The 11,815-nt window shown below is 50.5% G+C and overlaps 6 protein-coding genes across 6 annotated transcripts; 3 read left to right on the top strand and 3 right to left on the bottom strand.

Annotated features, from left to right (window-relative positions):
• Nucleotides 1-609: 609 nt before the first annotated feature.
• Nucleotides 610-2,453, top strand: P174DRAFT_419537 (putative oxidoreductase, FAD-binding; the record flags this gene model as incomplete). Its single annotated transcript, XM_024824789.1, has 2 exons — nt 610-1,120; nt 1,177-2,453. The coding sequence occupies 2 exons, from the start codon at nt 610-612 to the stop codon at nt 2,451-2,453; spliced, it is 1,788 nt and encodes a 595-aa protein (XP_024684208.1).
• A 302-nt stretch (nt 2,454-2,755) lies between these two features.
• P174DRAFT_511338 (uncharacterized protein) lies at nt 2,756-3,708 on the top strand (the record flags this gene model as incomplete). Its single annotated transcript, XM_024831783.1, has 4 exons — nt 2,756-2,961; nt 3,028-3,372; nt 3,432-3,596; nt 3,632-3,708. Exons 1-4 carry the CDS (start codon nt 2,946-2,948, stop codon nt 3,706-3,708), a joined length of 603 nt encoding a protein of 200 aa, XP_024684209.1. The 5' UTR covers nt 2,756-2,945.
• Nucleotides 3,709-3,740: 32 nt separating this feature from the next.
• On the bottom strand, nt 3,741-6,740 carry P174DRAFT_404445 (Ataxin-10 homo-association domain-containing protein). The gene is made up of 2 exons (XM_024824035.1): nt 6,452-6,740; nt 3,741-6,390 (listed from the first exon to the last, which is right to left on the bottom strand). Exons 1-2 carry the CDS (start codon nt 6,637-6,639, stop codon nt 3,819-3,821), a joined length of 2,760 nt encoding a protein of 919 aa, XP_024684210.1. The 5' UTR covers nt 6,640-6,740; the 3' UTR covers nt 3,741-3,818.
• Nucleotides 6,741-6,882: 142 nt separating this feature from the next.
• P174DRAFT_137859 (DHHC family palmitoyltransferase) lies at nt 6,883-8,052 on the bottom strand. Its single transcript, XM_024821119.1, has 2 exons — nt 7,977-8,052; nt 6,883-7,921 (listed from the first exon to the last, which is right to left on the bottom strand). The coding sequence occupies exon 2, from the start codon at nt 7,883-7,885 to the stop codon at nt 6,932-6,934; it is 954 nt and encodes a 317-aa protein (XP_024684211.1). The 5' UTR covers nt 7,886-7,921; nt 7,977-8,052; the 3' UTR covers nt 6,883-6,931.
• Nucleotides 8,053-8,774: 722 nt separating this feature from the next.
• Nucleotides 8,775-10,316, top strand: P174DRAFT_366332 (putative transcription factor Rap1; the record flags this gene model as incomplete). Its single annotated transcript, XM_024822106.1, has 4 exons — nt 8,775-8,903; nt 8,955-9,040; nt 9,096-9,336; nt 9,414-10,316. 4 exons carry the CDS (start codon nt 8,775-8,777, stop codon nt 10,314-10,316), a joined length of 1,359 nt encoding a protein of 452 aa, XP_024684212.1.
• A 557-nt stretch (nt 10,317-10,873) lies between these two features.
• Nucleotides 10,874-11,779, bottom strand: P174DRAFT_429973 (chromo domain-containing protein; the record flags this gene model as incomplete). The annotated part of the gene is made up of 5 exons (XM_024825598.1): nt 10,874-11,249; nt 11,307-11,386; nt 11,481-11,523; nt 11,577-11,712; nt 11,773-11,779. 5 exons carry the CDS (start codon nt 11,777-11,779, stop codon nt 10,874-10,876), a joined length of 642 nt encoding a protein of 213 aa, XP_024684213.1.
• Nucleotides 11,780-11,815: the final 36 nt, after the last annotated feature.

The following is an 11,815-nucleotide window of genomic DNA, read 5'->3' on the forward strand; positions in this document are numbered from 1 at the left end:
GTCGTCACGACAGTCGAGGGAGTCTAGATTGGACTGCACATTCTTGTCACGCAAATGCCGTCTGGGAGCTGGTTCTTACTTGGCAGTCATTCTGAGAAAGCCAGTTTTAACAATTTTCTCTCTCTCTCTCTGAATCCGACGAACCAGAGCGACGAGCGCGTTGATCGTTACCTCAGTTTCCTCCGCTTCTTGTGGCTTGTTTCAAGCTGAATGATCTGCTTGGACACTCCACGAGGACGCGGCACAGCTCCATTTATCAAGCAATCCCCGTGGAGCATCAATCGCCTTTTGTGGATAGTATCGAGAATCTCGACTTCAGTCTTCTTCTTTCCCACATTCTTCTCAGCTTTGACTTAAGTTTGCTAGAAAAGTCATAAATCGCTGCAGGAGATTATCCCGAAACTTTACCCCGCCTGGTGACTAACAGCACGTGTAGCAAGTGAAGCTTACAGATTAGAAATCAACCGGCATAGTGTAATATCTTCTTTGACTGACACGAGTCGGCTTGGTACTTGAGGTATAATATGCCGACGCTCTAGCTACCATCTCTTTGGGGATGCCTCGATTGTACATCGCTTGAGATTCTGATTGCTACCCATTGCATCAAAGATGGCTACCATCCTTGCTGGGTCACTACCCTGGCATGATGGTGAGAGGAAAATGCAGACTCTGCTCAAAGTTCCTTTTAAACCTAATCCAACTGTCCCTTATCTCTATCCTGGAGCCGCATTCCTCTTACAGAGGTTTCCTTTATTGGCCTTGGGCACCATAGATCAGGAAGGCCGACCATGGGCAACTGTGTGGGGAGGAGAGCCTGGCTTTGCCGCCCCTGCTTCGCAGTCTACTGTCGACATTAATACTCCAGTGGATAGTCGATATGACCCTGTCGCAGAGTTGCTACTAAGAGGCTCCACGAATGAGGACAATGTTTCCGCAGAGACCGCTGGCCAGCCTGTCGCCGGGTTGGCGATCGATCTGGAGACTCGTAAAAGGGTGAAACTTCATGGAAGGAAGATTGCTGGATCACTGGACGCTGATAGCCATGAATCGGGTCGAGATTGCCAAGGTCAAAGCGAAAGAGGAATGGCGCACCTGTCTGTGTTCATCCAGGGATGTCTCGGTAGGGGTTCGATCGTATCTATGGTTCTATGAGACGTCTTTGCTAAATGCGGACAGGCAACTGTCCCAAATACCTGAATAAGAAGAAGATAACCCCAGCTCTACCTGATCCGAAACTGATTTCTGACACCCCCCAGCTACCACCAGCTGCAGTTGAATTACTCAGCCGAGTGGACTGCCTGTTTGTCGCCTCGACTTATGGTACTGAAGACATGGACACCAATTTCCGCGGCGGGCCTCCAGGCTTTGTACGACTAATGAGCAACGGACCTAATGGTTCGGTTTTCGTATATCCTGAATATTCCGGCAATAGATTATACCAGACCCTGGGTAACTTTCAGATGACTCCTCTCGCAGGATACGTTTTCCCAGACTTTGACACAGGAAACGCACTCTATGTCACAGGGACAACTGAGATCTTGATTGGCAAAGATGCGGCTGCTCTGCTTCCACGGTCAAACCTAGCTGTCAAAGTGACAGTCACGTCCGCTCGCTTCGTCGAGAAGTCACTCGCCTTCAGAGGAATTGCAGGCGCGCCCTCTCCATACACCCCAAGTGTACGTTACCTGGCCACAGAAAGGGTCAACCGGGCCGCTCAGTTTGGTGACGATGTCTCTGTTACGGCTACCATGATTGCAAAAACGATCCTTACTCCAAGCATCGGTCGTTTTCGCTTTCGAATCTCAGATCCATCCAAAATCGGGACCTGGGTTCCAGGCCAGTATGCCACCTTCTCGTTTCAGGAGGAGTTGGACCTGGGCTATTCCCATATGCTCGATGACGATCCTTTGAGTCTGAATGATGATTATGTCAGGACATTCACTATTTCATCGTATCCAGGGCATGGACTGCCCGCGGATGAATTTGAAATCACAGTTCGCAAGCATGGCAACGTAACCAACCACCTCTTCAGGACTAGCGAGCGGGCTGGTTTAGAGGTGCCTCTCAAAGGCTTCGGTGGCGACTTTAGGCTAGACGATCAAGGAGGTGACTGCACAATTCCAGTTATAGCGGGAGGAATTGGTATCACGCCCGTTATTGCACAGCTGCCAGGCATCGATGTTTCGCGCCTACACCTGGTGTGGTCCATCTCTATGACCGATGTGGGCCTTGTCTTCGACACATTCCAGCGGTTCCCTCAACTGCCGGGCTCAACCACTCTATTTCTCACAGGTTCTAAGTCAAAAGATGGTCAGGGGTCTCAGCAACTTGACGCCATTGTATCATCGGGAGCGAGGATCGAGCGTCGCAGGATGGAGGCGCGAGACTTGGATACGTCCTTGGGGAATACCTGGTATTTCTGTGGGGCCCTTCACTCAAGGGCTTTGTTATGACTTGGCTGGCAGGGAAGCGTGTTATCTATGAGGATTTCAACTACTAGGTGTTCATATGTGGTTCGCAACGTTCCTCTGGTGATATAAGACTTGAGACTCTCATATCAACAATGCATTCCGTATATACTTGTCAAATAAACCAACAATACGGTGTCACATACATTGTAGAGCTGATGCCTCAGGATCCTGTTTCATAGGCATATAGAGCCTGAGGCACAAACTATCAGGCCAGACGCGTATCGATTTGTTGCCTCCGCGCCGGCCAAGATAGATAACCAGAGCTCCCCCCTCCAAACTCCGCAAGCTTCTCCATCGTCTTCCTTGCACTGTCCACATCAAAGAAAAGCAGATTCACTCCCAACTGTCTATTACTCCATAAACAGAAATCAACTGATACAGGAAGAAACCACATACCCACCCCCACACAATCGAGTCAATCGGGTCACCTATTTCAACCCCTCACTCCCCGCGAGTGAGTGAAATCACCCAAAAATGTCCACATACGAAGGTAGGTACCTACCTTACAACCCCCAGCGCAAATCCACACAGTAAGCATACTAATACACCCCCACAGTCGAACACAACACAGCCGACCCCTCCATCCCCCAACAGCCCTCCCGCCGCCGCCGCCCCGACCTCTCAACCTTCTTCTCGACCCTTTCTCAAATCAGCCCCGATGAGCACCGCTCCAGACCGCATGCCGTCCCCGTCCCGCGCGACGTAAGCGCCGCGTTCTATACTCTCGCTGAGGCGTTGGAGGTTATGCGCCGCGAGTCGGAGGGTGGGGGTGCCGCGGCCGCGGCCGGGGGAGAAGGCGGCGACGGCGACGATCTCCTGTCGCAGATGATTCAGACGTTGTTGCGGGAGGCGGATACGCCGCCTAAGGAGGTGGAGGGTGTGAGTGAGGAGTTTTGCGACAGTAGGTTTTGAGAGTTGCCATGAGGGCGGGCTTGGAGCGCGGACTGACTAGAGGTTTAGTGCTCGACCGGGTGCCGCGTACGTCGTTGAAGGAGTCGCAGACGTGTCCGATTTGCAATAACCCGTTCTTGGAGGATGAGTATCCGCTCGTTGTGCGACTGCCGTGTCATTCTACGCATTTGTTTGATTTGGAGTGTATCCGGCCCTGGTTGCGGTTGCGGGGACGTGTCCGCTTGATCGGACGGATTTTGCCAAACAAGAGCGTGAAAAGGCAGAGGCGCGTAAGAAGAAACCTGTCGAGGATGATGAGGAAGAGTGGGATGGTATGTATGGCTAGTTGCGATTCATATGTTCATTTATTGTATTCATGTGCCATGTCATTCCCTGCGTGGGGAGTATCTTGTCTAGTATATTGTCTATCACTCATAACAATGTATCTATCCCGTCCTACTTTTTCTCTGAAGGCTGGCCCTCCTTGGGGCGAATGGCCAGCTTGCCGGTCTTGTCAATCACGGCCTCAAAGCCACTTCTCTCCAACAGCCCATTCTCATCCCTGACCACCTCCCGAGCTTCGAGCGCTTCGACCAGCTTCTGGTTCTCCCGATTCCCTTCGAGCAGGAACTTGAGACACATAACAGCGTGTTCCTTGATGTACGGGTTGTGAGCATCAAAATTGGTACAAGACAAAATAGTCTCGACACCGCCGTATCGGCGAATCTGATCCTGGACCTCGGGACACTTCCAAACCAGAGACGAGAGAACGAGCACGACGAGCTTCTTGAGATTCCTCCACTCAAATTCGGAAGGATCCTCGGTGATAGGGGGCGATTCGGCCCTGGACCCGGTGCTGCCACCGCCGTTTTCCGCCGGGTCAGGGTCACCAGGGTCATATGGTCTCTCAACAGCCACAGGCCCTGCAGCTGCGCCTTCTTGATGTGCTTCTTTGGAAGGGCTGTTGCGGCCAAGAGACAGGGAACTCAGTTGGCCCTTGGGGATGCTGGCTTCAAGTTCCTTGATCAGCGTCACCAGATCATAAACAATCTCCCACTTGACAAGCAGGTTCTTCCAGTCGTTATTTTCTGTAAGCACAGCAAAGAACTCCAAAAACTGGTAGACACCCTCGTAGACTCGTTCCATGTCCCACAAATTCAGTGGGAAATCTTCTGGCAGGGCTCGTCCCGCCCTGATTTGCCCTTGAAGGTAGATCAAGGCGCAGGTTTCGGGGATTATGTTCCCACGGAAGATAGTAAATATGTAGCGAACCGTGAGGATATCAACTCTAGAAAGAGGCGCCGGGTTCTTCGTGGCGCTCTGCTGAGTTGCGCCTGTAACCGAGGCGGGAGAGTACTTTGCTCTGAAAATGTGCGTCAAGATCTTGACCACGACGGCCTGAGCGGGAGAGATGATGTCCTTTGGCTGCCCGAAGTCAGAGTAGGCGTGAGACATCAGCCCGTTCTTCAGAACTGCATCCATAATCTGTACCATCATCTTGAAATATAGCTCATCATCAGGGAGGTCCCAGGCGGCGATGAAGATCAATAACTCCCGCAACAGATTTCGACCAGTTTCCTGGGTGAGAAGGATGTGGCATCTGAGAGCTTGCATGTTTCTCGAACCTGTGCGCTCGCCACCCTTGAGTCCGAAGCTGTCCACAATACCGGCCTGAATGATCATCGGAAGAGCTTCAATTTCCGCGGGCCCTAGAACAAGAGGGATGTCGGTCAGCAGGCCACGCTGCTGATCGCCAGGTCGACCTCGGTAGTCTTCATCGTCCTCGTCGTCTTCTTCCTCCTCCTCCTCTTCCATGCTTCCGTCAGCAACGGCTTCCAGGCTGTGCGAATCGTCATCGCCAACTGTCCCTGCATCGCCAGCATCATAATCTTGGTCGCCATGATCAGCAATCTGGGATGATTCCTGCAGGCGAGCCATCAACTCATCCTTGGCTTCTTGCAAGGTCTCGGCCGCAGATTGAGCAGATCGGGGCATGCTTGTGTCTTCCTCCGTTATTGGTGCATCGCCTGCTGCCAGTGCGCCGTATTCGTTGAGGTCGGGTAAGTCAGCCCAGCAAATGCGAGGAAAACCGGCGGTTTGGCTGCGGTCTATCGTCAGGATGGCCTTTTTCCTCGGCGGCTCGTCTTCGGGGAGTGCAGGTGGAAGGTCTCTGGCTCTATCCTGGAGATCTGACCAACCATCCACCTTGGCTCCAAGAATAGCAGTCAAGGCGGCTCGAATCTCCTTCACCTGCTCCGGGTCCTTGCCCATTTCTTGAATGGCCGTAAGATCTCGCCCAAGAAGTTTCTCCATGTGATCTTTGATGTTGGCGAGGAGTAGCATGGCTGCTTCTTCTTTGATTGTCGCGGGCTCCCGTGGGAAATTCGAGATGGTTTCCAGTAACAAATCTTCCGCGGTCTGATCGTATAGAGCCCTGATCGGGGGGTTGACAATCCTCTCGCCAATCTTGACGATTGGTGCCACCCCCTCAGCCTGAGCGTTAGCCTGATCAAGCGGCTCTCTAGGTTGAATGATATTGGAGTCGCCAGTCGAATGGTAGCCGAACAGATCTAACCACAAGACCATTTTCCGCTGCTCATTATGCATGATAAAATTGTGCAGGAATTGAAGACATGTGATCAATAATCGCTTATATAGATTGACCACTTTTTGCCAGCGCTCCTCGTTCCTCGCATTTGTCTCTCCGTCAAACCCCCGCGCTGTGACTCTCACACAAGTATCCACCAGCGCCAAAATCCTTTGATCAAAACCTTTCTCCGCCGCAATATTCTGCGCTTTCTTAGTTGTGGCGAGAAGGTTCCGAGCTATAGTGCACAGGTCGTTCAAGCGCTCGATGTCTTTGACGAGGGAGAAGTAGTTGTATGCAATGAGATTCGAGGATGAGTGTTCGTAGTTCGCGGACGGAGGGCTCTTCCAAGCAAATGATTGTGATTCCAGAACCGGTATCGCCTTCGTCAGTACATCCGTAAAGCCTTGCCAAATGTCCGGCGATAAGCCCAAATTGTGTCTGTTGTAAGTGAAGCAGTCAGACAACGTTTCGCAGTCCGAGATTACCAAATAAATCATACCTGACGTCGCTCTCCTGATGTGTTTTGTAAAGGATCTGTTTCCCAGCAGATAGCATATGCTCCAAGCGTTTATCGTCAATCATCCCACGAGTCTCGTAGTGGCTCAAAGTTCCCGTCAGGATGACCTTCAACATGAGCTCAGCTGGGGTGCATTTTGGTTTAGTTTCTGATGCTGGTCGGTCTGCCATCTTGACGGTTGCCCGCAGTTATCAGGCGAGAATGGACTGGACCGACGTGAGATTAGTGCCAGAAAATACTGCCAAATCAATGTAGTAGAGTGTTGATGGCGACGATAAATGGATAAATGGGGAAGAAGAAATAGTGACAAGGCAATTTTTCCGGTTCCGCCGATCAAGTGTCCCGCCTACCCTTTTTGGTAAGCCCACATGAGAGCGAATTTCTATACAAGAATGGGCTGACAGCGTTATAAACGATCATTTTATGAGTATGTACAAGAACTAAAGTGATCACGGAAGAGAATTATACGCGGCGTCTGATAGGCATATGGAAAACCTCCCGTAGATTGTCCCAAAATCCCAAGTCGTAGATATTGTCAATCTCCCGCATACTGTTCACTTCAATCCATCTTGTGTCAACTGGCGCCTGCGGATCATCCTTATGAAGAATTTCATTCGACCGTGAGCAGAGCTGGAAGCCCTCCTTGGGGGGCTCGCCGTCGGTGATTACTAGGATCTGGTCACTGCTCACTGGCCAGGTTCTTTGGGCCGGAGTGTCCTCATCAGAGTGGAATTGGTTCCCATAAATCTCGCTTCTGGTGGACTTAAATACCAGGCCATCTGCTACATCCTCTTTCCAGTCTGACCATTTTGCGCTCTCATTTGTGGTCATGCCAGCCCAGATGAGGTAGGTGTGATAGAGTAGAAAGGCCATAGCCAATGGTGCTGTCATGGCTGTTAGCATGGCGACGGCACCAACACGAATATCAGAAGCAATAGCTATCGCCCAGACATTGAGCCAGGTTGTCCAATCTTGTGGTTTCGATCGTAACGGCGAGCTCGATGGTATGAGTCCCTCTAGCGTTTGCGACACAAGAGAGAAGCCAAGGCATGACCCGTATGCCAACATCACCGATAAGGATAGTAACAAAGATAAGAAGTAATGGTAGTTGTTCCGACCAACGCAGTTGGTCAGCCATACGCAGTGATGATCGTGCCGCGAAACACAAGCTTTGCAGAAACTGCAGTGCTTACTTCGCGCCGGTTTCAGGAAATCACACGTACGGCAACGATGACCTGGATGAAAAATCACTCGATCATATGGATACCGTGCCATCTCATCCTCGTGGTTTTCGTGAGTGATATACGACTTGGTGACAACGCTAGCGTACAGAAAGACGTATGGAAGAAGCGTGAGGGCTGGAATGCAGAGATGATGAAATGTTGAGATTCTAGGCCACGCGCTCGGAATAAACATACATTCTCCCGCTATGAGAAGGGAAAGGAAGAAGATCTGCGATGAGTTAATCGATGAGAAGAAAGCGTGTCTGCAACAGCTAAAAACTTACAAGTACGAGCGGATGGTTTTCGTGCAATACATAAGTACCGGTCCGGTTCCAGCAGTACGACAGTCTGCCCCCAGTAGATGAGAATCCAAATATAATAGCACATTAGGAATGTGTATACAAATGATCCTATGGAGTAATCCAATGGGGGTTTTCCTACACGCACTATTCGTCAGCGATGGCCAGTACAAATGATTTTCCTCTCACCTAAGAGCAGGAAGCCTTCCGAACAGGGCCACAAAAGTAAATGCAGAGACTCCAAGGATGGCGATAGCCACCGTCCTCAGGGGCCCCATGATAACCTAGATCGTCAGGGGATCTTGGTAGTGATCTCCCGCGTTGTCAGTCTAGCAGCATACCCGACTGAACTACCTGCAGCTTGTATGACTATCAAAGATATAGTCTATATTGCAGCTTCACTCCGGTTTTAGAAGATCTGGCGGTCGACTTTTCCCTGCCTGCAAAAAGCAGTTTAATGGACTTCGCCAAGTCATTGTTACCACCCAATGCACGTGACTTCCACTACCCGAAGAGGAATGAAGAAGTGTTGTCATGATCGTGGTGCTGCCGTGAATGGTTCAATCTGATGGAAGCCGGTCTTTGATTTCTTCTTCGAACCTATTCCCTGAAACCAAAGTCGAGGTGCATGGTCGCAGTGTCCTTACAGCACCAAGAATTAAACTTTCGACGCGCGAACACGTGATTACGTGTTGTGTAAAGTAGCCCGCGACGGCAACTGAGGGAAGAAGAGGGAAGAAATCCATTTAACTATTTTTCGAAGGCAGATGGACTAGATTAATCATGACAGGACGTAATGTGGAGGGCGATGATGGCGGCGGGAACAGTAACAGCAGCCTTCTCTTCAATGGGAAACAGTTCTGGTTGTCTCACAACATTCCTCAAAGAAGCAGATTCAAAGAGTTGATTGAGGTATGTTTCTATGCGTTTGTGCTCTTCTACTCTAAGCTGACAGTACCCTAGATCAATGGAGGTATTGTAAGGCTTCAAGAGAAAGATGCAGATATCAAATTGGTAGATCATACAAGGAAGAATCTCCCATCTGACACGTATGTTTTACCAATTTGTCCGTTGTTTCTTATGAAAGTAAGCTGAGAACTTCAGATACTCCTTTAAATTTGTGGAAGACTCTGTCCGGAGAGGAGAACTGGCAGACCTGGAAGCTTACAGAGCTGGACCTTCCGCAGCCCGACCTGTGGGAGCAACACACATCTCAACTAGAGCTCACAAGATTGCATATTCACTACAAGATGACCAGCTGCTATGGGACTGGATGCAACCGTATGAGAAAGACCCAAGAGCCCCAATCAGCGGTAACCTGATTTACAAACAATTAGCGGAGAAGGTAGGTCCATACCTCCCTCGGCTTGTCCTATGCGAATTTTACTTCGTTATTCGCTTACGATTTCTTGCCACTCTCAGCATCCGCGCCATACTTGGCAATCTTACCGTGATCGGTATTTGAAGAGACTTCGTGGAAAATCACGTCCGGGGGGCGAGCCAGCGTCCACAGGTCAGACTCCCGTTCAGCCGGAGAGCACTATGAGACAGTCCCAGGTCCCTAGCGCTGCCCCGACAAAGTCGCCTGAGAGACGTTCTGAGAATGCTCCTGTGGCTACGAAAAGGGCAGAAGCCAGAAAAAGGAAAAGAAGTCCTGAGGTCGGCGAACCAGACCGGACCGAAGGTCAACGAACAGATGGTCGACCGAAGAAAAGACCAACGCCGGCAACTCTCCCGGAAAAGAGCGTCTCTACTGCTCGTCATAGAGTACTTGAGGAGCATCCCACTCCTACCGAGCCAGTTGTAAATACAGCTTCGAAACGTACGGATCAACAAAGGAAGGAAGAACCAAAGTCAAGGAATACAGGAGGTGCCACCGTGGTACAATCCCACAAAACTCAACAGCCAAGCGAAAATCCAGATAGCGCCCCTGACAATTTCCTCTTTGAACTGCCGTTCTTTCCCTCAAGTCCGGAGTCTCAAGAGGAGCCCTCTCAAGAGGAAGACATCGACACATGGATCGAGGACCGTCTGCGAACAGGCAAGGCAGATAACGAGGAACAAGTGATTGAGGCTCTGCAGTGCACCAGCATGGACCCACACTTAGCCGACAAGGTTCTAGAATACCTTGCTGCAGGAAAAGGCATTCCTGAGGATATGCCTGGAGTTTGGACACCCGAAGATGATGAATGCGTGGAAGTGGGCAACAGCCGAGCCATCGAACGAGTCTTGAAGAAGCATGGATCAGAAGCCTTCGAAGCACGGTGGAATTATCTTAGCATGGCCAGGGCCGCAGGCCTTTCTGGAGGAGGCATGGGCGATTGATAGTCAACTGTGTGAAATGTTTCCAACCGACAAGCGGGATGTACGATAGGAAAGGTTGCAATTGTGCAGGCGAGAGATGACAAGATTGTCGCATGAGTTACGAACGAATTTGACCAATAGTGGACGGAAAAAGCAGCATGAGTGGGAAGCTTATAGGCCCCTCACTTCCACTATGGTCTCCTGGCTTTGTCCTTTTCATGACGAGAGTATTGCTGAATTGCGCGACCACATCCAAGGGGAATATATCTTACAAATCAAAAACCATAGCTGAATGCCAACTCCATAATCAACCCGCGATGCGCTGTGATCGTTTTACATTCTGTGTCAAAAGAATACTCCTCAATGAAACACCGTTGGGCCCTAAAACGAGAAAAAGCAAACCCAGGCGGCGCCATGTAAATCATGGAGCCGAAATTTCAAGCGTCTTTGAAGACCCTAAAGCAAAGTCAGAAGCTGATATCTATGGGGGGAGTTAAGGAGAAATGACACACAGATGTTGCTCATAGAACTTGAGCATCTGCCTTAATAGTTAGCGTACGCTCAAGGATTATCAGCCATCAAGCAGAACTTGCCTGTCTTGGGCATTTTTCGTAGCATGTTTCGATGGAGACCTTGGCTGTTTTGCCATTGGTCCATTTCAGAAATGCGATTAACGAGTTCGTCTTGGGGTCGCGAATGATGGTATCAACTCTCTGTACGTCTTTCTCCCAGCTCTTTGATCGGGGCACCCAATCGGGTACATCGCTTGCCTCTGGCGTCTCTGTGCTGGTCTCTGCATTGGCCTTGGACTTTCTGCGTCGCTTAGGCTCTGCTGGGGTTTCAGACTCCGCCTTAACGCTTCCCATTGACTTTCGCTTTCGGACAGCAACCGGTTTCTCAGGCCGACCACCTTGAGCTCTGAAGTATTCATCCAAGATCTCCTTTGCGCCCTCCCTAAGGGCTGTGAGCACCAGATTCGAACTCCGGAGGAACGGGCGAGGAAAATCTTACAGGAGGTTCTCTTCTGGTTCTAATGTCTGATCCGCTGGGTCGTCGTAGCCATGCCACTTCACTTGAAGCATAAGTTTGCCCTACCTGCTGGTTAGCGCAGAGTCGCCAATTGCGCTGATTGAGGGCGCAAGGAAGCAGAGGACGGGGGAGGGATTGCGATGATCAATTACATACATCCTTTGTGAACTCATGACCCATGATCTTTTCAACGGTGTACCTGTCACATATGAGCATCGCGTTCCAGCTCGACAAGTCGGTCGTTGCACTCACAGGCCCTCTTCCTCATTGTCCTCATCGTCCTCCTCTTCCTCCTTCACGTCACCAGCAATGTCTTTGTCGTGTTCAACGTTGTTGTACGGGATAGATCCGCCAGTGGACTCGTCGTCTGAGAGATCCTCAACGGGGGCTACAGGCAAAGTCAGCTGGACGTGACAGGTTCCGGCGCACAAGTCAACCCGTCACTCACGAGGCATTGTCCTAAAAGGATTGGCTAGGTTGAAAAGTTTGGA

Source organism: Aspergillus novofumigatus, assembly GCF_002847465.1.
Source record: "Aspergillus novofumigatus IBT 16806 chromosome Unknown P174scaffold_3, whole genome shotgun sequence".
NCBI lineage: Eukaryota > Fungi > Ascomycota > Eurotiomycetes > Eurotiales > Aspergillaceae > Aspergillus > Aspergillus novofumigatus.

Coding starts and splice junctions, on each gene's coding strand:
- P174DRAFT_404445 (XM_024824035.1), bottom strand. CDS start 6,639: ATGGCAGACCGACCAGCATCAGAAACTAAACCAAAATGCACCCCAGCT. Junction 6,391..6,451: donor CATCAGGAGAGCGACGTCAG/GTATGATTTATT, acceptor CACTTACAACAG/ACACAATTTGGGCTTATCGC.
- P174DRAFT_137859 (XM_024821119.1), bottom strand. CDS start 7,885: ATGTTTATTCCGAGCGCGTGGCCTAGAATCTCAACATTTCATCATCTC.